Source organism: Arachis ipaensis, chromosome B7 (genome assembly GCF_059453495.1).
Source record: "Arachis ipaensis isolate K30076 ecotype BB chromosome B7, ASM5945349v1, whole genome shotgun sequence".
NCBI classification, from domain to species: domain Eukaryota; kingdom Viridiplantae; phylum Streptophyta; class Magnoliopsida; order Fabales; family Fabaceae; genus Arachis; species Arachis ipaensis.
Genome location: NC_142442.1, coordinates 17,049,011 through 17,076,190, shown reverse-complemented (window position 1 = coordinate 17,076,190; position 27,180 = coordinate 17,049,011). Strand labels below are relative to the sequence as shown.

Below are 27,180 nucleotides of genomic sequence, written 5' to 3'. Positions count from 1 at the left end.
CGTTATTATGTTATGAAAAGTTTTAGGAAAGGGATGTGTAATGCTTAAATTAAATTTTATCTTCTGTTTATACTTTAACAGTCAAAGGTATCACAATTTTTTGAATAATGTTATACATTCAAATCTTTTTATAAACTAAGTTTAACTAAATTAAACAATAAGATTTAAAATAATGCTAATTATAACTGATTTTGTTATATTAGACTAATTTAATTAGACTTGGTTAATAAAAAAAACTTACATGTGTAGTATTATTTCAATTTTTTATGAGGGTGGATGAGATGTCATTTAACTATAGATGCGTAAAATATTCTGAAATGTTGTCAAACAAATCTAACAATTTAATTCTCCAAAATATCCGATTTATGTTATCTACTATCATCATTATAGCTTTTTGCACATTAGAAAACTTCAAATCAAGAGTTGGTTACAAATTGTTTAGTAAAACATCTTTATTTACTAACAAAACTAATGTATTAATATTTCATTGTTCGTTGTGCCTAAAGTTATGGACATGATAAAGTTAAAATAGTTTAATAAATATTACATTAAAATATGAAACTAATATATTGAGCTTAATTTTTTTTAAGCAATAGATATAATGAACTGAGGTGAGAATTTTTTTTAATCATAAATGTGATTTTGTCATGAAAGTTCATTTCAGGCCAGACAACAGAATATATATATGTATAAACTTATCAATAAGGGCATAAAAAAAACTATACTCATACATTAACAGAAAAATATGGTGAAATTGAAAATACATTTCGTAATGTGTATTTTTTTTAGAAAAATATAATATAAAAAAATAGAATTTAGAGTTTAAAATCTAAAAAAAATTGAGTAAGAAGATGCAATTGAAATTGTAAACAATTATTGTAATAGATACTTATCCATATTAGTTTGATTTGATATACTTTTGAAATTTAATTGGTGAATAGTATAAAATTGTCCATATATAAAAGGAGAGATTTCCATGAAGAGAGTCACGCCACTGCTTCCCTGGCAGACAGAGACTCTCAATAGAAATGATAATAATTTAAACAAAAAGGATCTGAAGATCTTGTACCAATAACACTCTATCTGAGAACTATTCAAAGTATCTTGTGCGAATCATAGTCACCCACCAAATAAAGAACATTAGTATATTATCTACTTTAAGAATTCATAAAGATAAAATGGTTTTTTTCATGATAATGTCCCTTAACCAACAACATAGAACATCCTTTTTTCTTTAAAATAATCTCAAATACTACATGTTAATTAACATAAATTATTACATCTATTTAGTATAAAATGTAATACACATTCTCTTAGTACGACGTTTAAAATGTAATAATCAACCCGTGTTTCACAATAGAGTATGGTACCAATGTATAGAAGGAAAAGAAAATGTTATGGGCATCTAGAAAGGGCAACTGATGCTATGATATGATGACACATATACTCACGATAGTGGCATTTTGACATTTTGGAATGGGAATGCGCTAAAAGACTAAGAGGAGGGGCAGGTGGGGCTTTAAAGGCAGATAAGTCGTGACAACTTCAGCCACTGACCAGCCAATACCATTGCTCACCAAACTATACATTATACAATACAACTCAGCAAGGGAAATTAGGATCCAACAAAATACAAACTACATAACATACTTATTATCTTTGTGACCCCTCATCATCTTATATATTACACCTTCGCCATTCACTTCCCTCTCTAGTCTCTGCTCAATCTTCTCCTTTTTTATTTATGAAGTAGAGGTTATCAAGATTAGGTCTAGCCAATCCGGATTTTTTTTTATTGATTTTGAGTTTGTTATTTTTATCTATTATATATTATTAAAAGGTGAAAATTTCGGTGCAGTCAACTTCATATAAAGTTGATAATTGAGAGGTGTCAAATAATTTGACTGATTTGATTAAATTTTTATCTGATAACTCTTAGTTATCAAGTTTATACAAAATTAACTGCACTTGAGTTTCTATTTTATTAAAATTGAATTTTTTAATAACATATTTAATGTAATATATTTTTAAAAAAATATCTTTTTGATTTATTTTATTTGATTGAAAAAAATATTAAATTATTTAATATTTTGTTTGACTATATTAATTATAATTAATCAATTATATTAATTATTTATTTAACTAGAATAATTGAATTATTTTTATTTTAATTTGCATTAAATTTTTTTATGTATTTTGATTAATAATTTTTAAAAGTATTATAATTTTATCTTGATTTTTTGACACATAATAAAGATTTGTCTTTTAAAAAAAATGATTATACTGGACGAACAAATCAACTTCGATTTTTGAATAATTAATACTATTCTTGTTTCTGTTGTATCATAAGATTTTTTTTGTGTGGAAAAGACCTATAACAATAATTATTGTTTTATGTAAAGACAATTCAAAATTTTAGACACAAATCTTTTTTATTATTTTAAAAGAATTAAGACAAGATATTATACATTTAATTTTGTATTCATCTTATCTTTAGCAGTTTTAGTAAGTGTTTAAAATAACGAAAAATATAAAATTATTTATAGCTATAAATAATCAAATACAACTAATTTAACTCAAGAATAAATAAAATATATTAGTAAATTTTAACCAATAACAATGTTAGTCATATTACTTTAATTTTAAGAATGAATATGATACTAGAATATAAAATAGTTCTAGATAGATTTTAATAAAAATAGTTCTTCATAAGAGTAAGAAGGTTTGAAAGATTTACTAATGAGTCATGAAAAAATATTTGAAAATTTAACCATTAATATTATTTAAAAAAAATAAAAAAAATAATATTTTAATGTAAATATTTTAATTTAATCACAAATTATATATTACTATTAATGAGCAATTATAAGTAAAATTATTACTCATTGATTTTATTATTTTAAATATTGAAAATTGTTAAATTTTAAATTTAATTAACTTTATAAAATTTTTATAACAAAAATTACGATGCATGTTTTATTTAAAAAATTTAAAAGTATATAAATTATTTTATATATTTTTGTATATTATCTCGTAGAATACAGGTATATATACTAGTTCGATATAAATTTTAGGTTGAATTCGAATAATGTTTTGGCTAGAATCGATTTGATCCAAAATTGTTTCATAATTAATATATATTATGTTAAAATTTAGAGTGGATTCATATATTTAAAATAAACTGATAAAATATTAGGATTGGGTTTAACTATGAGTTAAATCCCAAAGTGGTCCTTGAAATTCACGATTTGCACCAATTTAGTTCCTGACTTACCAATTGCACCATTTATATCCCCGACTTTGTTAAAATTGCACCAGGGTCGTCCCTTCCCACATCTCCGGCCAAATTGACTGCCGTCGGCAGTGACATGGCGCTGAGATGCCACGCTGGCGTAGATAACGGCTAGCTGAGGTGGCAATTGAAACTGTTTGACCCAATTCGGTCCCTAAACCTAGTTTTAACCCTATTTTGTAGCATGACGTCGTTATCCCACTTCATCTTCTTGTCTCCTCCCAGCAACGTTCTTCTTGTCTCTGCCCAGCAACGTTCTTCTCATACTTCCTTTTTGTTACTCGTGGAACTGAAACGAAAACCATGAATGGGTGTCCGAGCCAGGGTCAGGGAAGCTCTACACGATCGACGACGAGAACGCGGAGTCGGACCAGACCGTCGCGGGTGCCTGACCGCTGTGGATGCGGCTGCCGGCCCGTGCTTCGTTGGTCCGGAACAAATACTAACCCAGATAAGCCCTTCTTCGGTTGTCCAAATTAGAATGTGAGTTTTTTGTGAGAAAAATTGTTTAGTGATTTTCTGTTCTTTACTTCTTATCATATCTCATATTCAGACTAGGAAAAAAACATGGTGTGGATTTTTTCTCTGGGCTGATGATGTAGAAGAAGAAGAGGAACATGAAGGAAGAGTGGATGCAACTGTAGTTGACAATGAGCAAGTGAGAGTCAATTTAGCCTGGAGGATTGAAAAATTGGAAGCTGAAGTGAGGACCCAAAAATGTATGATACAATTCTTAGGCATAGTGGTGTTGTTCGTTGTAGTTGTTGTATTGGTTATGACTTTGAAGTTCTGACAATGTTATGTTTTATGTAATGAGTTGATGGATGAATGAAAGTAAGAGTCAGTTTTTTATCTTCAGTTTTATTATGCCCTGTTTTTGATAGACTAGTTATCATAAAGAAAAATAATTATAGATCATATGAGTAGCAAAGATAATCATATCTGAGTAGCAAAGTTAAACATATCTGAGTAGCAAACATTAACATATCTGAGTTGCAAACATTAAAGAAACAAAAGAAGTGCCACAAGTAATATATGAAGGCTGGCAATACAAAAGTTTTGACAAGCAACCTACACAAAGCTACTATCTATTAACTGCCTTTAACAAAACAATCAAGTACTGTCCTAAAGATCCTGATGTCAAAGTCATGAATTGTTCTTTTTCCTTGGTGCTTTGAAACCGGGAGTTTGAACAAACTTCATAAAATTGGCCAATCTGAAAGATGTTGCCTCACTGGCTCCTTGCATTGGATCCACACGAATTGATTGAGGTGGTGGTGAGCTCCTCCTTTTGGTTGGCAACTTCTTCGGCCTTGATGGTGCAGGTGCAGTAGATCCTGCTATGTCCTACAGCAGAAAAATAGCTCAAACACATGAGCCCAGAAAACAACAAAAATATATTTTGCTATGTTGTAGATCTTAAGAACTGTATTACCTGTGATCCTTCGTAGTTTGGTTGTGATATCTCAATCTCCACAACAGGAGGTTTATCAACTGGTGCAGCAGCAACATGAGCTTGAGGGCCAAGATTTGAAGCAGAAGTAGCAGTTTGAGGTTGAGGGCCAGCCTGAGTAGCAGAAGCAACAGTATGAGGTTCAGGGCCAGCCTCTGAAGCAGCCTTTGATTTGGCTTTATCTGCAGCAGCCTTTGCAGCTGCAACAGCAGCAGCTACTTCATCCAGTCTCTTCTTTGAGCACCCTCTCTTAGTATGCCCTTTTACCCCACAATACCTACATGTGAATGGCTTCAAAACCCTTTTTAAACTTCCACTTGGTTTGGCTTTCTTGTTACCACTGTTCCCCTCATCAACATCTTTTCTCCTTTTCTTTGTCAGAGCTCCAGGCCTCCTCCTAATGTTAGGGGCCTGTGGATGAGTGTACATGGATTTCTCCCACAATGATTGGCCAGGAAGATGATTAATGTGATGGGCATAAGTCTTGTTGTATGCCTCCATAGTACACAGTTGATGACAAAAGTCTTCCGGCCTCTTGTTTACCCTTGCAAGGGCAGCACATGCATGAACACAAGGAATGCCTACAGTTATTAACACAAATGCAGAGTAAGACAATGACAGTCATCAAAGTACAGAAATATTAATAATTAAGTTAAAGAGGTTGAAAAAGATCACTGGTCAGCATCCAGAATTGGCAAGTGCATAGTCTCTTTCCAAGATCCACTACCATGTTTGTTGGATGGCCATGAACCTCGAATTTTTCATAGTCTTCATCACCGGTCCAGATAGGCATCCAGTTCTTTGATTCTTTTCTGATTTTATCTAGGCGACTTTGAATTACAGGGGGGAGTATGCCAACATGATTTGCCAGTTTTACCTTATTCTTCGCAATAGTTCTCATCATAAACATTCTCACCTCCTCAAGTAATGTGATGATGGGTTTGCTTCTGGCCTCTTTGATTCTTGCGTTGAAAACCTCACAGGCGTTGTTGCAAATGTTGTTCAGTTTTGGCCTATGGCTGAACTAGGACTTTGTCCATGACTCTCTAGGCCATTTGTTGAGATATGCCCAAGCCTCCTCATTCACCTTCTTAATCTTGTTCAGATTATCAATGAAATCCTGGAACGTTGTTGATCTGGCACATTCCCAAAGCAGTCCCCTCAACTCAAGGTCCTTCCATTGTTTATTGAAGTTCCTCCAGAGGTGCCAAACGCAGAAACGGTGGTGAACTCTTGGCATCACCTCCTGCACAGCATGAATTACACCCTGCAAAACATTGTTGGTACACTATGTGTCAAAACCAAAAAGTGATGTACACACTTTTATCGTGCCACAGAACAGTCCCTGAGTTTACATTAATGACCCTAATATAGTCCCTGACTTTCGCATTTTAATATAATTTAGTCCCTTCATTTAGGTGTAAAATGCACGATTCGTCCCTACTACTATAGCTACATAATTAACTGTGCATACAAGCAACCCAATGCATACAAGATACAACCATATGTAACAACCAATATTCCAAGACAGTTCATTATAAATCCACAGACTCATAGATTGTTAAAGGCATATGAAAGGTAACATTACCTTCTACATATCAGAAATAAAGCACCATCCGTTAGTCTTGTAGTCTCCAAGATCAGCATGAAGCAGTTCCACGAACCATTTCCAAGTTTCCGTATTCTCTATTTCAACTATAGCCCAGGCAATCACGTAAATGTGATGATTGGCATCCTGTGCCACAGCAGCCAAGATCTGACCTCCGAATTGTGTCTTCAGAAATGCCCCATCAAGCCCAATCAAGGGGCGACAACCTGCTTTGAATCCCATCTTGCAACCATGCAAACAGACGTACATCTTATCAAATATGACCTCTCCGTTTGGTTGAGGTTCGACACAGATCTGAACCGTAGATCCAGGATTCGTCTTCAGTAAAGTTTCAGCATAGTCCCTTAACTTTGCATATTGTGCCCTCTCATCCCCATATACTACATTCCTTGCATCTGCCAGTGCCCTTGCAATGGAATTTCTATTCAGCATAAGGTCACACTTTGTCCTGAAGTACACAGCAGCCTCACTTTGCTTGAAATTGGGGTATTTTCTCACATTTTTCACAAATTTACTAGCAACCCAAGCCCTATTAGCAGCCCTGTTGGTGTTCTCCCTTGCACAAGTATGATCGCCGTTGAAAGTTTTGATCTGCCATCATGAGTCATCACAGTCCCTTGAGGCATACACAACCCATGCACACTCTTTCACCTTGCACACAGCGCTGCATCTAATATTGTCATTTTTCTTGAATTTAATTCTCCTCCCTTCTTGGATAGTATACTCTCTTACAGCCTCTCTGAACTCAAACTTGGTGTTAAATTTCATCCCCACTTGTAGTTGAAGCTCACCGAATCTCGCACCATTTCTAAAGATTGGGAATTCGTCTGAGTCCTCATCAGATTGCAGCTCATCCTCTGAATTAGGAAGAGTCTTCATCTCCTCTGAGTGCCAAGAATTAGCACCATCAGACTCTGCACCTGGGTCAAGTGCTTCATACACATCAACAATCCCTTGAGTTTCCACAAACCCCAAGTCCACCTCTCCATCTGACACATCCTCAACCAATGCATCATCTGGTTGCATTATGTTCTCTTTTGTCTTAGCAGCAGCATATGCACGTCTCTTGACTTCTTTTAGTTTCCTATTTCTTAGTTTGGACATACTTGCATTGTCTTCACTGCTAGAACTGTCTTCTTGGATTGGCTTAAAGGAACTATCCTCTGAACTATCATCCTCACTGGAGTCATCATTTACAGTTAAGTCAACATGAAGAGCTTCCTTGCCCTTATTAGCAGACCTTCTATATGTTCCAGCAGCTTGAGATCTTGTAATTCTCTTAGGGAATAACTGAGGTTTGGACTTCATTTTTTATTTGTCTTTTCCTTTTGCTGTGGAGCATGCCTTGGTAGTCTCTCTCAGTTTGGTTTTCAGGCCTGGGTTGGGTTTCTGAATGGGCTTTTCAGTCAGTTTGGGTTTGGAGATGGATGTTGGGTTGGGCTTTGACTTTGGCTTGGGCTTTAATTTAGAATTGGGCTTTAAAATGGGTTTGTCATGAGCCCTAGCAGGATTTAGATTGGAGGTTGTGTTATCAGCAATGGGATTTGGATTAGTGACAGGGTTGGTTTCATGGGGGGTTGGAATAGGATTGTTTTTGGGACTTGGGTTTGCTTTTGGGATGGAATTTGGTTCTGTAGTTGGGTTTGGCTTGTTGCCATCAGCTTTGAGACCCTGTTTAGTGTTCTTTTTGCTCATCAAATCTCCCTCACAAGTATCATCAAGCCATACTACAACTTCCTTTCCTGCAATCACCTCTGGTGTGGACACCCCATGCTCAAAATACACATCAACAACTCCATCATTATTCTGTGCAGCAAAACACATCTCTCTTAACTCACCATCACATGTAAGAGCCCTCAGTCCACCATCTAAGCTCCTCCCCGGAGGCAGCCACCAACACTGAATTATGTTGTCATACCCAAACTCCTTGTAATAGTTCCTTACAAAGAACACATCTAACGTGTCCTCATCTAAATCTCCTAAGCAAGTTCTATTATCTGGTGAGTACACTAATATTCCATCTTCATTTTTTTTAAGTGTTCCCCCATGATGGAACATGATATCCATCAAAGTCTTCATCTGCATTATGCAAAAAACCAAATTCAGGAATCTAACAATCAGACTTCACACATGCAAAAACAAAAATTGACATTCAATCACATACAAAACACCAAAAACACCCATCAACTAACCCAACTAAAATTGCATTAAAAACAGAGCATGAAAAAAATTTCTCCACTACCCACATAAACCCTAACAGATAATGAAAAATTTTAAACTTTCATCAACCCAAAATCAAGTTTTCAACAAACAACGACATTGATGCATAATTTTTCTTTGAAAAGCATTGTTTTTTCCGAGTTCAGACGTACCTTCGTATGCTCCCGATGAACTCCTTCTGCTTCCGTCAACGACAACGATCGCAAAAACCTATCACAGTCGCAGCAAACTCCACGGAACAAAAATTTTGCAACCTTCAAACCCTTATACAGTGCCCAGAACTCAGGACTTCATGGTGCGTTGTTTTGGTTTTCAGAAGACGAAGAGGAAGATGAAGTGATCATGTGTTATTTGGGTTTTGTTTCTAAACGTATATCAAACGACGTCGTTCCATCTTTTAGCGCCAAAAGTGATCCAGCGTGGCATCTCAGCGCCATGTCACTGCCGGCGGCAGTCAATTTGGCCGGAAATGTGGGGAGGGACGACCCTAGTGCAATTTTAACAAAGTCGGGGACATAAATAGTGCAATTGGTAAGTCAGGGATTAAATTGGTGCAAATCGTGAATCTTAGGGACCACTTTGGAGTTTAACTCGTTTAACTATAATTAAATCATAAGTCGGTCCGACTTTATTCCATATACACCTTAAATGAAGTTTGTCTTTAAATAAGCAAAAAAAAAACTTGATTTGTGATAGATTAAAAATGGATTAGATTTTTTGTCTTTTAGAAAATTGTTTTTCGAGAAAATTAAGAAATTATCTTTTCTCAAATTATAGTTTAGAAAATTTTATCTTTTCTATATAAATTTTCGGCAAATCACATCATATTAGTTAAAAAATTCCTAAATATTAAGAAATTGTAGTAAATGACTAAATGTTGCGCTGAAATTTAATGATAATAAAGTAAATATTATTATAATTATATTACGTGTTTATTAAAAGTCAGTTATCAAATTAGTTTTTTATATAAAATAATATTAAAAAATATATATTAAAAATAAATTAAATAATATATATTTATATATAAATATATAATAATTAATATGGTGACTAATTTTTAATATAAAAATAATATTTTTGTGTTTATCATATATGAAAATGTTTTACGTACAAAAGCCATTTCTCTAATTAATCAATGTAATTATTTTTTTTTCAAAAATATTCGTTCTAAATTTATTTACAACCACTAATTATACCTAAATACTTAAATAATAAATACATAGGATATTACAAAATTTTAATTTAGTAGGTAGTTTTTATTTTGGTATACATAACATTATTCGAAGTTGAGATTTTTTCTTATTTTAAAAACGAATAATACCTCAATATCTCTAAAGAAATTTTTGTTAATAGAAAAATTAGTTCTCACATAAAAAAAAAAAAAAAACTCATTCATATAAAGAGATTAATAAAAAATTTACATTTTTTTAAAATTTTACATTTATATAAAGGATTTTAAATTTTTATTGAATGATGATAAGACTGATTTATCCAAACTCTTGAGTAAATTACAATGTGGGACTAATTTATTTAAAGATGGATTTAATAACTAAAATTTTAGACCAAAATATGTCGTTAAAAACATGAATAAAGAATTTGTGGCAAAGACGTAAATAAAAGATATTAGAGGGGTAGAAGTCACAAAACAATAAATATAGTGGGGTGAATATCCATTACTTTTTTTCAAATAAATAGTGCCACCCACTCTCTCTCTCTCTTTTTGTTTTCTATATAGTCTCTTTCTCATTTCCCAGCTCCATTAAGTCTCACACTCTCACCTACCAAGCCTTTCACGAGTCTTAGATCGGAAAAGAAAAAGTTCAAGCTGCCATGGGATTTGAGAAGATCAAGGTCGACAACCCCATCGTCGAGATGGACGGTTCGTAACCAATAATCTTCATCCCTTCGGATCTGTTCTCGTTTACTCGTTGCTTTCTCTTCTGATTTTCACGATCTAATTTTTCTTTTAATTGCATGTTTCTTTTTTTTTTTTCTGGATATTTTGATGTAATATGTATTTGTGTTGTTATTTTATTTTATTGTATTATTATTATTATTATTATTATTATTATTATTATTATTTGCTTGAGTTAGATATTTTTTGGCTGTGATTTTGTTTCTGTGGACCACTCTATGTTTTGTTGATATTTATTTCTGTCACGTAACGTCAAATTTAAGATTGTTTTCCTGTTCATTTTGCTAATTTATTTTTTTTTATAGAAAGGATATCAGTAATCAGTAATTATTTTAAGGCACATCGAAATCTGGTTTCACTGAATGACTTGATGTCTATGTTTTCTTTATTACCTTGTAGATTTGATCTGTTAGCTTGTTACTGAAAATAAAAATTAGTATTTGGTGAAGTTCAGTCATTATACGGCAAGAATCATATGAATTTATTTTGGAATAGTATATATATATAATTGAAATGTTGCTGAATTTGATACTTAATCGTTGTTCTGTGGAAGCGGATCATAAGATTTATTTTTTAAAATAAAATAAAATAAAATGGAATGAGGGAAAAGATACTGAATAGTTGAATTTGATACTAATAGTTGTTCTATGGAAACTGAATACTCGTTTGTAATTACTGAATACTGAACATTTAATGGATTTAATGAGGTTCTATAGTGTGCACTCATCATAATTTTAAAGGATTTGACTCCACTAGAATGCAGATTGCTCTTTAGGAATTAAGTTTTAACAGCTGAACTGTTTGTGAGACAATCAACTGTTTCAGGTTTAATAACATAATAAAACTACACATATAATCTATATGTATGACTACATGTATAACCCAGTTCACTGGATGAATACTTAAAAAAGCTACATTTATTCATTACCATTGTATTTTTCTTCATGATTATGTATATGTTGTTCTTGACATTGTTTTGTTTGTGGATGTTGCATTGCAGGTGATGAAATGACCAGAGTTATCTGGAAGTCAATCAAGGATAAGGTGATTTTTAGTGATCTAGCTCATCATGTTATCATCACATTGTTTGCTCATAAAAAATGCTTGTTACACTGACAACATTTTTCTTTTCTTCCTTTTTTGGATAGCTCATTTTGCCCTTCATGGAGTTGGACATCAAGTATTTTGACCTTGGTCTTCCCTACCGTGATCAGACTGATGATAAAGTTACAGTTGAGAGTGCAGAAGCAACTCTTAAGTATGTTGTTGATCTTATAGATATTTTTCAATATATTTCAATATTTATTTTCTTGTATAATTTTGAATTTAGAGTGGTTAGAGCTTATTATGTAGTTGGCTCCTTTTCCATCTTGTTATCCTTATTTCTTTAATGTTTGCACTGCTATGTAGGTATAATGTAGCAATCAAGTGTGCAACCATCACGCCAGGTATGGTAGTGTGTTCCTACTAGAATACTCATCTGTGCTTTTTCGAATATATATACATTTGATAATTGAGAAGTATGGGAACATACTATTATGCATTGGTTGATTAAGAATTCTACTGCATGAATTGCTACATGGTGAGGTACATGTTTGCAGAACTTTTATTAGTATTGTACTATTATGTTGACAGATGAGGCTCGAGTGAAGGAATTTGACCTCAAGCAAATGTGGAAGAGTCCAAATGGGACAATTAGGAACATTTTGAATGGTAATTCAGCTTATTTGTTGTTGACTATTGTTTATGAAATATGAACTACTGATCACTTCATAGGTTTTTGGTCAGGGAATTGGTGGCTACTAAATGATAGTTGAGTCTAACAATATATTTTGTTCTTACTGGTTGCTCTTGGAAAAACTTTCAGGAACTGTCTTCAGAGAACCCATTCTTTGCAAAAACGTCCCTCGCCTTGTTCCTGGTACTTAAATTGATTCTCTTAATTTTTACTTTTTAATTGCACATTGCCAATGGAGGCTGTAAATTGTAATGATCTAAATATTTCAGGCTGGACAAAGCCAATATGCATTGGAAGACACGCATTTGGTGATCAATATAGGGCCACTGACACAGTTATTAAAGGAGCTGGGAAATTAAAGCTGGTGTTCGGTATTACTTCTTACTTTGTTTTAGACAGCTTCTTGGGTTCATAGTTCGTACTATACCTATTATATTTGGTGGTAACTAAATATTGCTTTCATGATTTACCATTGCAGTTCCAGAAAGTGGTGAAAAGACTGAACTAGAGGTTTTTAACTTCACCGGTGAAGGAGGTGTTTCAATGGCTATGTACAACACTGATGAGGTCAATTCTGCTGTGTTTTTTTTATTGGTTTGATTTGATGAGTAATGTCTGTCATTTTCTGACCTATTTATTGTTTGGCATGTGATGCAGTCTATCCGTGCTTTTGCTGAGTCTTCTATGGCAACTGCTCTTGAGAAAAAATGGCCTCTTTATCTTAGCACCAAAAACACAATTCTTAAGAAATATGATGGAAGGTATGCTTATTATTATTAGTATTATTTTGGAAGCTTTTGCTATGTCCATCTTATATTCCATTTTAATTTTATCCATTTATTGGCTGAAGATTCAAGGACATATTCCAAGAAGTGTATGAGAAAAACTGGAAATCAAAGTATGAGGCTGCTGGTATATGGTGAGTGAATGAGCACTTACGCTTTCAGAGATAAATATAGATTCATATTATTCTATTGCTTACATTTTTTTTCTGATTGGCATGGAAGGTATGAGCATCGGCTCATTGATGATATGGTGGCGTATGCACTCAAGAGTGAAGGAGGTTACGTATGGGCATGCAAGAACTATGATGGAGATGTCCAGAGTGATTTCTTAGCTCAAGGTCAGTCTGATATGCTTGTATCTTTGTCATTTTCTTTTGTTAATTTTAATACTTCGGGTTTATTTTCCCCTTTAACATGTACCCATTAACATTTTTTAGGTTTTGGATCATTGGGTTTGATGACATCTGTATTGGTATGTAATACTCTAAACCCTTCATACTTTGTAGGGAACTTATCATTTCCTGTCCAGATGTTGTAGACATTCCTTACGAATTTAAGTCCAACCAATTACTTAAAGACAACTTTCTATTTATTCAATAGACCCAGATTATTATTATTATTTGCAATAATTGCTTTGAGTGTTCTTGGACTGTCTGCCTACTGATACTAAGCTTGTGGGATGGTTTCAGGTTTGCCCTGATGGGAAGACTATTGAAGCAGAAGCAGCTCACGGCACAGTAACGCGTCACTATAGGGTTCATCAGAAAGGAGGGGAAACCAGCACAAACAGCATAGCATCCATCTTTGCTTGGACTAGAGGGCTTGCCCACAGGTACATCACTGCAGTTTCAATCGCTAGATACTTTATGCATTCAATATTTCACAAGATTGGGGAGTTAAAATGTTTCAACATGATAGGGCAAAATTGGATAACAATGCCAGACTTTTGGATTTCACTCAAAAACTAGAAGCAGCTTGCATTGGAGTAGTGGAGGCTGGGAAGATGACCAAGGATTTGGCACTCATTATTCATGGACCCAAGTATGTGTGTTGCACCATAGCAGCATTGATCACACATTTGCTTTTCCTCTTGAAATGATTTTTGTAAACTTATGTTTGTTGCATGACTCTTGCAAAATAGGCTTTCAAGGGAGAATTACCTGAACACCGAGGAGTTCATCGATGCAGTGGCAGCGGAACTAAAAGCACAGCTTTCTGCTTAGTCCGGTTTTAGGTAAATTAGTTTACTTGGTTATTTTCATCTTTGAATGGTCTTACCAAAAGTAACAGTTACAAATATAAGGGAAGAGAGGGAGGAGTATTACTATTTATGAAACACTTCTATATCTAAAGGGACTTTTTTATTCTGCTTTTCGTTGGAGTTTCAGAGACAGGGGATAAAGGACAAAGCTGAAAGGAGATCATATACTCTCTTCAGAAGAAATAAGAAGGGCAAGAGTAGCATTGGTCGTTTGCTCCATTTTAACTTCATATGCGCTGGGTTGGTGGAATGAATGGCTTAGCTGCTTCCCCATATTGTTTTAACTGATTTGTTATTTGCAATTTTGAACCGATCCCTTCTAAGTTTGAATGGATTTTATGTTCATGCTGATTTTAATTTGCTGTTCAAACTTCTCATTCTGTATCTCATACGTAGTCATTAAATTGAGTGTTGGAAAAATGATCTGAGTTTACATTGCCTACAATGTTGAAAAGAGATATACAAATACGGTAGATGAACAAATTTTTGTTGATAACTAAGTCTACCTAAGTTGGTGAATAATTGGTCCAAATGAAAGTCACTCACACAAATTCGCCCTTGAATCAGCCATTTTAATCTCATCCTGTCTGGTCTTCTTTTGGTGTGTTTTTGTTTTTCTTTTTTTCTATTGGGGTTTTCTTTTTTTTGCCTTTTTCTTATCTTCTCTCTTTCTGTTAAAAGAAAAAAAAATGAGGGGGGTGGGGGGGAGAGAACAGATTAGGTTTCGCTAACGAACTAACTAGGAGTGAAGTGAATTTTAACTAATTAGTTGAAAAATATATTTATTATAAGAATTAATCTTAGCATACAAGTAGGGCTGGCAATGGGCAAATCCTGCCCTAACCCTACTCGCGGGTTGAAAATTCTATTAAAATTCTATCCTACCCTACCCTATCTGCGAGTTGAGAATCTCTCAACCCTAACCCTACCCGCACCCTAAAGTTCTAAACCTTACCCTACCCTACTTTACTCGCAGAAATATCAAATTTTTTCAAAGTAAATATAAAATTCAATCATTTCAAATTTTATATATATTAATAACATAAAAAAATAACAAACTAATGCTCTAAATTACTAAATTAACTAATTAGTTTAGTGGTTGTTTACTTATTGTAAGTCATTACATAAGAGAGGTTGTGGGTTTAACTCTCACTTCCTTCACTATATATCTAATTTTTATAAAATATGTGTTATATTTGAGGTGCGGGTAGGGTAGGGTACACCCTAAACCCGTACCCTACCCTACCCGCAGGCATACCCGGACCGTACCCTACCCTACCCGAACGGGTTGGACCAGATTGGGTACCCGCGGGTAGGGTATGAATTGCTAGCCCTACATACAAGCTATTAGCATTTACAAGTCTTACAAGTGCGGAACTTACTAAAACCCTAAACGCGCTCCAATTCATACGTACAAATCACGCGCTATATAACAGACTTTAGTTTCAATCAAAATCAATTAACGCGCGAATATCTCTCTTCCAATCTTCAAAAGATTTCCTTACCTTCTTCGAATCTCTTGCCAAGTTTCTTCATTCTCCTTCTCGCGTTCTTCCCTCGTCTTTTGGATCCTTCTTTCTTCTGCGTTTATCACTTCTTTGGTTTTCGTCATTTGCCTGAGTTTTGCGAACTGTAACGCTAGCTTCGTTTTATTTTGATTTTCTGGTTTCTAAAATCAAATTTTGAAGTCCTTTTGAAAATAATGGATGATTCAACCTCAAATTATTAGCGCAATCACGGCAAAGTGGATTCAATCTCAGATTGTCAGCTCAATCACAGCGAAGTAGATTTTGAATTTGAATCGAACGAAGTTCCTGAGGTTTGATTTAGTTTCAGTTAATTTTGATTGTCTAGCTGAATAATTCGTGAAGCTAGACTGTGAAATTAATGCGTGAACATAATCTGTGAATTGAATCTAATGTATTAGTTTTGATTAATTATCTGCAATTTATAGCAGACACTCGGGTGTAGATCAGAACTTTTTGGGTGTATTTTTATGGAGGTTTGGGTGTATTTACAGTTTATGGTTTTTCTTATTATTTTTAATTGACTTGTTGTCGTTCGGGTGTATATCAGGAGTCCTTGGGTGTATGTTACTTTGATTGTTATTTTTTTTATGAGGTGCAGAAATTCTATAGTATGTTCTTGTTTTTAACATGTATTTTGCAGTCTCTCTCTGTTGTTGCTGAGCAACTTGTTCCCAAGGTAGGAATGACTTTTAAAAACCTTGAAGATGCTGCAAAATTTTACAAGGACTATGCCAAGGCTGCAGGTTTATTATATCCAGTTAAACCTCTTTCATGCTGTATCAGTGGTGCATCCAAATTCCAGCCAATATCAAGGACGTGTTATGAATTATCAGTTCAGGAAACCAGCAGCAGTGTATAGTTTTTTGGGTGTATAGTTACAGAATATGGGTGTAAACCATAGTTTTCTTGAGTGTATTTTTGAATTTTCTTGTGTTTGACATTTTACATATATTTCAAAATCTGCTGTTTATGTTATAAATTATTGTTTGTTTTTTTATTTTGGTATAGGGTTTAGTGTTTAGGGTTTAAGGGTTTAGGGGCTTAGGATTTAGGGATAAAGCATTAGGGGATAGAGTCTGGTGTATATTTAACTTTTCTTGGGTGTAAAATGAGATTTTATGGGTGTAAAAATCAATGATTTGGGTGTATAATAGGTTGGGTGATTTAGGGTTTAGGGTTTAGGGTTTAGGTTTTAGGTTTTAGGTTTTTAAGGTTTAGTGTTTAGGGTTTATGGTTTAGGATTTTTATGGATAAATCATAAATCATCAAGGGGAATAGATGTTTGGGTGTATAATCAACATTCTTTGGGTGTAAAATGTCAGGTTATGAGTATATATTTGGTTTAATGTTTTCCTTCATATTATAGTACCTGTAAATCAGACATTTTCAATACACCAGAGAGAGTTTAATTATGGAAAATTTTTTTACTTATAATTGGATCAAATATATTTACAGTATGTGTTCAATTTCTTACAAGAGTATATAACAGTTACATTAATCAGTGTCAATATCATTAGAATCTATCTGACAAAATGGACTCAATAACAATGAGGATGGTCTGGACAGTCTTATTGCATGACTTCCGCTAATGGCTTCAGCTTTGTCTTGATTCATTTCATGGAATAGAAGACATATATTTGTTCTTATATTTTTTACAGCTTATTTTTTGCCTTCCATTTTTACTACAATGAAAAATACACTCATAGATATCAGTCAGATACACTCATAGATCAACCAGATAAACACAAACCGATTTCATAAGTATTTGATGAGATCAGTTCAAAATGATGTTCAATTGACTCAAACATCGATAAATATACAAGTTCAAGCAATATTACAATGTCAAGCAATATACAGCCAAAGACAAGCAGTATTAGAACATTTGCAACAGTTTGACTATATTAAATTATATGAGTTCAAAAATATACACCCAACACATTACGCCATATACACCCAACAAATTACGCAATATACACATAAAAATCAGTTAGGAGAAGAACTAGAACAAGAAGAACTGTAAAAGCTAGAACAAGATGAACGATAAAAACTTAGATCAAGCACATACACTCAAACCAATTTCATAAGTATTTAATTAGATCAGTTCAAAATTATGTTCAATTCACCGAAACATGGATAAATATACAAGCTCAAGCAATATTACAATGTCAAGCAATATACACCCAAGGACAAGCAATATTAGGACAGTTGCAACAGTTGATTATATTACATGATATGGGTTCAGGAATATACACCCAACAAATTACGCCATAGACACCCAACAATTAACCATATACACCCAACACATTACGCCATATACACCCAACAATCAACCATATACACCCATACAAATTACTCCATATACACCCAACAAATTAAGCAATATACAGCGAAAAATCAGTTATGAGAAGAACTAGAACAAGAAGAACAGTAAAACCTAGAACCACTTTGAAGAACAGTAAAACCTAGAGGAACTTACAAGAAGAGTAAAACCTAGAATAAGAAGAACAGTAAAAACAGTGATATGAGATTTAGAACAAGAAGATCAGTAAAACCTAGAAGAACAGTAAAACCTAGTTCTTCGATTTCGAAATCAGAAACAGAAATGTGAAAAATGTACAAGATGAGTAAAATAGTAACGTACCTTGAATAATATTTCTTCATTTTTTCTGGAGATTGTTGATGGAGAGTTCTATCTTCGCGACGAGTTCGACCTTGAATAATGTCTCTTCAGGTTGGAATGTTGCTCGAAACTTTATGGTTTGTGTTTTGTTTGAAGGAGAAGAGGAAGAGTTAGCCATGACGAGCGCTTATTCCAAAGAGTAACCGTTTGAGTGACGCGCGTGGGTTGACGCTCCATTCAAAGGGAGTGAGTGCGCGTAGACAAGTTATTGGGCTGAGTTAACTTGTAAAACTTGTAAGCCTTTTTTACTTGTATGTGTAACAGGTCCCTTATTATAAAACAAATAAAAAAAAATTCCTACTATTCTAATTTTTCAAATTTTAAAAACAAAAATAAAAAGGAATTGACTTCGTTGACTGATTCTGAAGATGGCTTTCTATACTTTTTGAAACAAAAAAATAACTTATTAACAAGTTTAGAAAAAAAAATTAATATATATATATAAAGAAATATTAATCGAGAAGTATGAAAATATTTAAAATAAAATTGCGAGCGTAACACACGTATCAATGAGAAGTGTTGGGATAAGGAGGATGAAAATAAAACATAAAGAAAGAATAGAGTGTAGATAATATATATATATATATATATATATATATTAGGATAAATATAATAATCACTAGTCACGACCTACGAAGTTTAGATCGGTTAGGATTAAAATAATACAAGCAATTGAAAACAATATTTTTTATCTCTCACAAATACATCAGAGTTTTTATAGGCAAGTTTTCAAAAGAAATATTTACATTTACATCATAGAATTTTCCAAAATAAAGGAAAAGAGAAATCTAAGCAAAATATAAAACAGAGCTCAAGATCACTTCGTCAGCTTTTAGAAGAACTCTAGCTCATCGTGGAGCACCAGAACCTGCATCTGAAAAACAGTAAATATATATAGAGTGAGAACCTCCAATTCATAAATTTTCAGTACGGTAAAAATATCAAATAAATACAATATAAGGTAACAAGAAATTCACTAAGCAATCTTAAGCTTCCACTCAATATTTTAAAAAAAACTAATTGAAATCATGAGTATTATATCTACAAAAATTTTATTTATACTTTAATCTCTTTGAACTATTTTATTCAAAGTTCTTTAGGCTTTTTATTTATTTACAGAAGGTAAAATAAAACAAAACAACTAAGTTGAGATCCAATTTATTGGGGTTTAGAATTTAAGATTTAAAGATCAACTTAACCAAAATTTATCTATTTAAAATTTTAACGGTGTAAAATTTTTTATTTCAACGGGTGAATTTAATTGTATAAAGTATAAATAAATCTTAGACCCAAAATTATAAAATAAATTGCTTCACTTCATAAATTAATAATATAACCAAAATGGCGGAATGCATATACCAACAACTATTAAAGAAAAAGACTAGATTAGACACAAAAATATATCGACTCAACTTTTGAAAATTTAAATTCCCAAATTAATAAGATAAGGTTTAATTATTCTGCCGGTCCCTATAGTTTCACCGAATTTTTAATTAGGTCTTTATACTTTTTTTCTTTTTAATTGGGTCCCTGTATGTTAACTTTTTTTTCAATTAAGTCTCTGCCGTCAATATTACGTTTAACATAACAGAATATTCTTAGTAAAAAAAGAATATTCCTCTCTTTTAGCTGGAGTGACCAGGTGAACTAATATGAATTTTTCTCAAATACCAAAAACACCCCTCACATTTCATCCCAAAGAAAAAAAAAAAACCCTAAGTTGCTCTCGCCTCCTCCTGTGTCTCCTGCGTCTTCTGCGTCGATCCGTCGGCGGCGTCCGTGTTGGCATCAACTGCAACGAACGCGTGGTGGTGTGCTGTCCGTTGCCTCCTTTCCTCTGTGCTTGTCCGTCCAAGGCGTCACCGTCCCTCGCGGTGAAGCCCCTCGTCTGGCGTCACCGTGCCGCACCATGCCGAGCCTCGTAGCGCTTGGCCTCCCGTCTCCGCATTGTGCTTCTACTCCTTCTCCCTGCATGTAAATAGGTAACAAAAAAAAAGCCTTTTTTTTTTTAGTTTTAAAATTTGATATTTATGCTAATTTTATTTCTTTAAAATTATGGCATTGGTTGATTATGTATTTGTTGAATTAATTTTTGGATTGTTTTAATTTAATGGTTTATTTAGGATTTAGGGTATCAATATTTATGTATAGGAATTGTTTTGATTTAATGGTTTGCAATAATTTAGTTTTGTTTCTCTTAACAACGTTAATTGATTTGGAATGTTACTCTCAAATTTGCAAATTGCTCTAGAAATGCATAATTCGACGATTCTTTTTTGAACATATAAACATTACCGGTTTGACCATATATATCATGCTCTCCAAAGTCATGATCATTCATAGATGGATATAGCTGATGATCATGATGAAGTATTGAATTTGAAGTGAAGTGTGTGTGCGCGCGTGCATTAAGTGAATTGTTTGTTCATATTATTGTTTGGTCAAAGTGAATTATGTGCTCATGTTAAGTCAATTGAAAATATTGATCATATTGGTCTCGTCTTTGAAAACCCCACACCCACTCATTAACAATAATGCTAATATGCTGCCTAAGCTCTAATTTGGGAGTATTGATATCTAATATCTATATCTCTTTTCTTTGGGGTTTTATTTCTTGTTTGTTTTCTTTTCATTGGATGATCCATCTTATATAGTTGCTTTTAAATTGATTGGTGCTAATAACAAGCTTTTTGGACTTATTTTTTGTTTACTTTTCTTTTTTGTTCTTTTCTTTAAGTAAGATAGAAAAAGCAATAATAGTTTACATATAGAAACTGCAGATAATATGAATATGATAGAAGGTATTGTCCCAATTCAATTATGTCAGATATTTTACAAATTTAAATATATAAACTGCTGTTTTACTATTTTCTAATCAAAATTATAGGGTGTTTGATGTGTTTAGTGGATTAGGTTGTCATAGTATAATATATGGTGTGTGAAAATAGATTATAAATTATGCTGTGTTATAAATTACTGTTTTATCAATGTGGATTACAAACAGATTATGCTGCCTTATAAATAGATTATAACAGGATTATAAATTGATTATGCTGTGTTATAAATAAATTCTCAGGTTCCAACTACAGCCACCTCACAACAAGCCTTACCTCTTGAAGGGCCAGCCTCCCAGCCTTCCCTAGTTGTGGCAAGTGCAAATTCTCAGCAACCACCTAAAGCATCTTCTCAATCTTTACTCAAGACAAAGGTGTTTGGTGTGAGGAGAAATGGGCGGCTAAAGTTAGGAGTGAGGAAGCAAAAAGGGGCACTTACTCTACATATAGACCTAAGTGATGACTGAAGTATGATTAAATTTATAGTTAGGGTTGTTGGGGTTGCTATTATATAGTATATTTTGTTTTCAATTGTGTCTCTGTGACCATTGTTTATTATGTGGATAGGACCACTATTTTAATATTTTAGAATTAAGTTGGACCACTTTTAATTGTTGCACTTCTTGGACCTTTATTTTGGACTAGGTATGTGGCATATATGACCACTTATGCTGTGATATTTTATGTAAGTAAGGGGTACATGAACACTTATTTAATGAAAATATATGTGGCATATTATCTGACCACTTTTTTCTGCAAGTTGTTGTCAATTGTGAAACTTTAAATATTCACATTGATAAAGTTTCTTTTCAACTATCATTTTATTGTTATACACACACAAAATACATCAAAATGCAAAATTCATTCAAACTAAACATAATTAGCTTTAATTGGATTGAAGTCATAGATCCTTTTACATAGAATTTCATAGTACAGATAACTCTAAAATCTTGCAATCCACATTTCAATTATTAAGACTAGCAAAAACATAAATAGCATATATTGCATTTTACATTGAATTTTCATATTGTCATCCAATCTCCCAACTTGTTCTTGGAGAATATTGAACTCATCACATAATCTACCCACACAAGCATCTATTTCTCTGACTTCAACAATTAATCTCTCCATCTCCACGTTTAGTCTCTCTATCTTTCTTTCTTGTGCATCCAATTTCCACATTTCACCCTCCAACTTAGCAGAATTTTGTGTTCCAACAACTCCAACAGCAGCAGCAGACACGTTACTTCTTGCACCAACTTCATCAACCCACTCAAAAAATTTGCATCTTCTGTTAGGGAAAGAAATAAATCTTCTATTAGAATTTTTTGTTGTTCCTGAAATTTGAAGACTTAGAGTGTTACCACAAAAACAGTGAACCCGCAATTTCTTTTTCTTTGGCCACCCATTCTTTGCACCGTCATCAACCTCAATCCACTCAAAATCATCAATTCACTCAAAAAGTTGCATTTTGGTATCTTCCCACAAGTAAGATACCTCCTACCATGGTCAGAAACGGCTGAGAAACGGCAGATTGTTACTGCTTCTCCACAGAAACACAGATGTCTTCTTTCCTTTGGGTTGGAGCTCCTGGAAACACAGCTTCCCGAAGAGAGAATGAATGAGGTTCCTTGACTTTGAGCCATAAATTTGGAGAAGATGAAAATTGAAAATGAAAAACAGAAAAGAGAAACCTCAAATAACTCAGACACAGATCTGTTTATAAGGAGAAGAAAGGGGTAAATAAGTCATTTCACAACTCACTAACGGTTTTTTTTAACGTTAAACGTTAATAGGGACTTAATTGAAAAAAAAATTCACGTATAGGGACCCAATTGAAAAGAAAAAAAGTATAAGGACCTAATTAAAAATTCGGTGAAACTATAGGGACCTGCAGAGTAATTAAACCATAAGATAAATGGTGTTTGTATTATTCTTTATATATTTTTATGGTACAAAAAATTAATTTTTTATTAGCCACTTTTAATATAAAAAATAAAAAAAATGGTAAAGAACTAAAGAAGGCAATGATGTATATATAACCTAACATTATTCTGATAAATTGCAAAATGGGAAAAAGAAAACAATTCAATTAATTATCTTTTAAAAATTGTACAATATAAAATAAAATAAAATAAACATATTTAAAAAAATTTAATATTTTTTTAAAATTAAATACACATCTAAAATATAAATTAAGTAAGATTAAAATTTAAAATTTAAAATTTTTAATTCAATTTTATTATTTTTAATTATTAACATATTATTATTTTTTTGGTGACTAACAGATTATTGTTTAAATACACTTCTAAAAATATAAATTCAGTAAAATGGAAGGAAACAGATTGATAATGCATCTCAAAATGAAAAGAAAGAAGTTTGAAATATTTTTCCAGTTTGAAATTACAAGTACTGCTCCCATTTTCAACTTTGTTCTTAGCGCGCGAAAGATTCTTCCGAGTTCGTTTTGTAACCGACTCCGTTAAACCCCTTAAACCCCCCTTTCTCTCTCTTCACTCTCTTCTCCAAACCCATCTCTGATTTCGCCATTGCATGAAACTCACAGGAGAGAGATAGATACAGAGAGAGAGAGAGAGAGAGAGAGAGAAGCCGTTAACAATGTCTTTCTCTTTGATGGAAGCATGCAAGAAGAGAAGGCGGTGCCCAAAGATCTTCAGCTTCCAGTCCTTCGCCGATCCCGGGTGCCCCGTCACTCCCTCCGCCGCCTTCCGCGACAACGTCAGATCGTTCCTCCGAGAGTGCGCGGAGCTCGAGGAGTACGTCGTTCAGAACAGCCCACTCTGGTGCACCCTTTTGCTCAGCGACAAGACCAACGTCATGGCACCTCTCTACACCCTCGAAGAACAAGTTTGCCAATCTTCCCACCCCTTCTGCGACCATTGCCGCTGTGCAGGTACTTTGATCGATTTCTTTGATTCTTGTTATGCTTTCTATCGTTTTCAAAGTTCAAACAGATTCCTCTGTTCGTGATATTTATTTTTTGTGAAGTTTACTGTCAAATGATATTGAATTCGTTAAATGGGGTAGGTTTGGTTTTTCAAGAATCTTGATTTATTGCTGTTAGTTTCAAATTCTGACGCTTTCTTTTGCTTGTTGCCTGGGTTTTGTAGGTTGGAGTGGTCACTTTGTGTCAAAGAGAAGGTATCATTTCATAATTCCAATGGACAATTGGTGGAATAAACCCTTACCTGAGGATGCTATTGATAATCAGGACCACCTCTTGCATGGTGTGATTCACTGCAATGGCTATGGCCATTTGGTCTGCATTAATGGCATTGAAGGTGGCTCCAAGGTCCTCAGTGGTAGAGAGATCATGGATCTATGGGATAGGATCTGCACAAACCTTGGAGCAAGGTATTCTAGTTTGCTGTTATAAACTTGCTAGAGTTAATATTGTGTTTGCAAATTGTGGTTTTAATTTCAATTTGACTTAAGCCAAAATTACTTATGTGGATATGGTTCAGCATATGATCAGAAGCTATATTTTCTCCTTAACACATTAGACATTTGACTTTCATGATTTGTATATGGCTTATAGTTTGTAAATTGTGGCATAACCTCCTTTTATTCTCTTAATTTAACTTTTGACTTAAGCCAAAGTTAATGATATTGATATGATTCAGGATTTGATCAGAAGCTGTATGTTCTCCATTAACACATTAACCATTTGAATTCACACCACTGTCCCCATTATAAGAAATGTGCCTTTTTTTTTCTCTCAAATAAGTACAATGTGTTGTATTTGAAATTGTCCATGCTAATAATAAACAACAGTATTTAATAGGACTGTATAGAGTTAATTGGTCTCAATTCCCCATATAGTAAGTCCTCTCGATCTCTGTTGGTTACATTACAGTAACTGATTCTTTCCTTCTGCCTTATATATTAACTATTTACAGATTTAATTGCATTTATTCTCTCATTATCTTCTGTCTTGGTCAGATTCAATCTTATTTGTTTTCTCACTATCTTCTATATCTCACCATCTTCTATCTCCTTTTAATGCATAGGAAAATTTCAGTGGAAGATGTTTCAAGGAAGCGATCCATGGATCTTCGCCTACTTCATGGTGTTGCATATGGCCATTCATGGTTTGGTAGGTGGGGCTACAAGTTTTGTCGCGGAAGCTTTGGAGTGACAGGCCAAACCTACTATGAAGCAATTGAAGGTCTAGGTTCCTTAGAGCTTGATGAAATAGTGAGAGATTTAAGCAAGACAAAGTGCCATAAAGAGATCAAGCAAATCATTCGCAGCTATAGAGACATGAGTGAAACTCAGATTACCACATTGAGAGATCTTCTAAGGTTCATGCTCACTGTCAAGTCTCGCGTCCCAATGTCCAAGATATCAATAACCCTCGGAGCTCCTCCTTCTTCGGCTTTCATCTCAAGAAATTCAACCAAACAAGGCTTCTTAAGTAGATCAAATCTGGCAAAGGAGAAGTCCGCAAAGTACAAGAAGTTCAGCACTGCAGTGGCTAATATGGATAGCAGGTGGCCAACAAGGAGGCTAGAGTTTGCTGCACAGGTGATTGTTGATGCACTGAAGGAGCACAAGGCAATGAACTCGGCTTCAGAGGGGATGACGCGGCAGGATGTGAGGGATGCATCTAGGCTTCATATTGGTGATACCGGCTTGCTCGATTATGTGCTGAAATCACTCAACAATGTGATTGTTGGCAACTATGTTGTTCGCCGCATGGTTAACCCCTCAACAAGGATCCTAGAATACACCATTCATGAGGTTGGCAATGGGTTTAAGTCCCCGGAAACTGTGGTTGAGCCTGAGGCAGCGGCTCTTGTAGACCCTCAAGACGAGTCATTTAGGATGCCTGGTAGTGATGTTTATTGTGATGTGTTCTACCTATACAAAAATGTGCTATTGAGATATCCGAATTCAGAACCAGTGGACTTAGCAATTCAGACAATCCTTGATAGCCGGTATTTTGTGAAGGAATGGGATTACATGGATGAGATGCAGCAGGCTTTGACATTCATCTGCCGGCTTAAGCCGAATTTCGTTGATATTAAAGCTGATTTGAGTAGGGAGCAGCCTTGTGGGGAGATTGTGATGGTTCCCCTGCATGCAACGGTTAGAGACCTGAAGCAAGCTGCAGAGGCAGCACTGAGGGATACCTACTGCATTGCAGAGAGGCTCATAGTCACTGAGATCACTGAATTGAATGGTGCAAGTGATAATGAGGTGCTATTTGGATTAATCCAATCCGGAGTGGAGCTTTCTGTGAGGGGGATTTCCATTGACTTGTGCACTCCATTGAAGTTCCAAGGTGAATCCGACAATTGGAAGGTGAGGTGTGAGTGTGGGGCACAAGACGATGATGGTGAGAGAATGGTGGCCTGCGACATATGTGAGGTCTGGCAGCACACAAGGTGTTGTGGCATTGAGGATTCTGAGACAGTGCCACCTTTGTTTGTGTGCTCCGGCTGCTGCGATTCGCTTGCCCCTCGGCAGATGGAGTCACCCTTTGCCATGGATTGTGTTGATGATTTTCTTGTTTCACCAGAGCCTACCTTGTTTCTGGAATATGAATGTGGTTACTGAGATACACATGTGAGTTGAATAACACTGCAACACTATTTTTTGTTGTTGTTGCTCACCATTAGATTGGATAGTTATACACCAGTTTCTTTCTTTTTTACATTCTTTTCTGGTTATAGATGTAACATTGAGTTTTATAACTGACTATTTTTTTAGTGTAAAGATATCTGTCACAGCTAATAAACACTAAGTTGCCTAAAAACTGTTTCTTTGTGAGTCATTAATCTTGGTGAAGTAGATTTTCAAACCACTGTCTTTTTTGAAGAATTTTTTGGTGATTTGGA

The 27,180-nt window shown here is 34.2% G+C and overlaps 3 protein-coding genes across 4 annotated transcripts; 2 read left to right on the top strand and 1 right to left on the bottom strand.

Annotated features, from left to right (window-relative positions):
- Positions 1-4,228: 4,228 nt before the first annotated feature.
- Positions 4,229-7,458, bottom strand: LOC148550461 (uncharacterized). Its single transcript, XM_088494504.1, has 4 exons — positions 7,226-7,458; positions 4,728-5,208; positions 4,491-4,639; positions 4,229-4,280 (listed from the first exon to the last, which is right to left on the bottom strand). Exons 1-4 carry the CDS (start codon positions 7,456-7,458, stop codon positions 4,229-4,231), a joined length of 915 nt encoding a protein of 304 aa, XP_088350630.1.
- A 2,685-nt stretch (positions 7,459-10,143) lies between these two features.
- On the top strand, positions 10,144-14,693 carry LOC107608718 (isocitrate dehydrogenase [NADP]). 2 transcript variants are annotated; one of them, XM_016310427.3, is made up of 16 exons: positions 10,144-10,453; positions 11,490-11,533; positions 11,638-11,747; positions 11,900-11,937; positions 12,125-12,202; positions 12,357-12,410; positions 12,497-12,598; positions 12,706-12,794; positions 12,885-12,988; positions 13,078-13,146; positions 13,235-13,350; positions 13,450-13,484; positions 13,702-13,844; positions 13,931-14,053; positions 14,154-14,246; positions 14,395-14,693. In XM_016310427.3, the coding sequence occupies exons 1-15, from the start codon at positions 10,405-10,407 to the stop codon at positions 14,233-14,235; spliced, it is 1,236 nt and encodes a 411-aa protein (XP_016165913.1). In that variant the 5' UTR covers positions 10,144-10,404; the 3' UTR covers positions 14,236-14,246; positions 14,395-14,693. The 2 variants fall into 2 exon arrangements, with proteins under 2 accessions (XP_016165913.1, XP_016165914.1); XM_016310428.3 differs by having other exon boundaries at positions 10,260-10,453; positions 14,401-14,693.
- A 9,230-nt stretch (positions 14,694-23,923) lies between these two features.
- MMD1 (RING/FYVE/PHD zinc finger superfamily protein) lies at positions 23,924-26,899 on the top strand. The gene is made up of 3 exons (XM_016308812.3): positions 23,924-24,230; positions 24,448-24,691; positions 25,348-26,899. Exons 1-3 carry the CDS (start codon positions 23,936-23,938, stop codon positions 26,897-26,899), a joined length of 2,091 nt encoding a protein of 696 aa, XP_016164298.2. The 5' UTR covers positions 23,924-23,935.
- Positions 26,900-27,180: the final 281 nt, after the last annotated feature.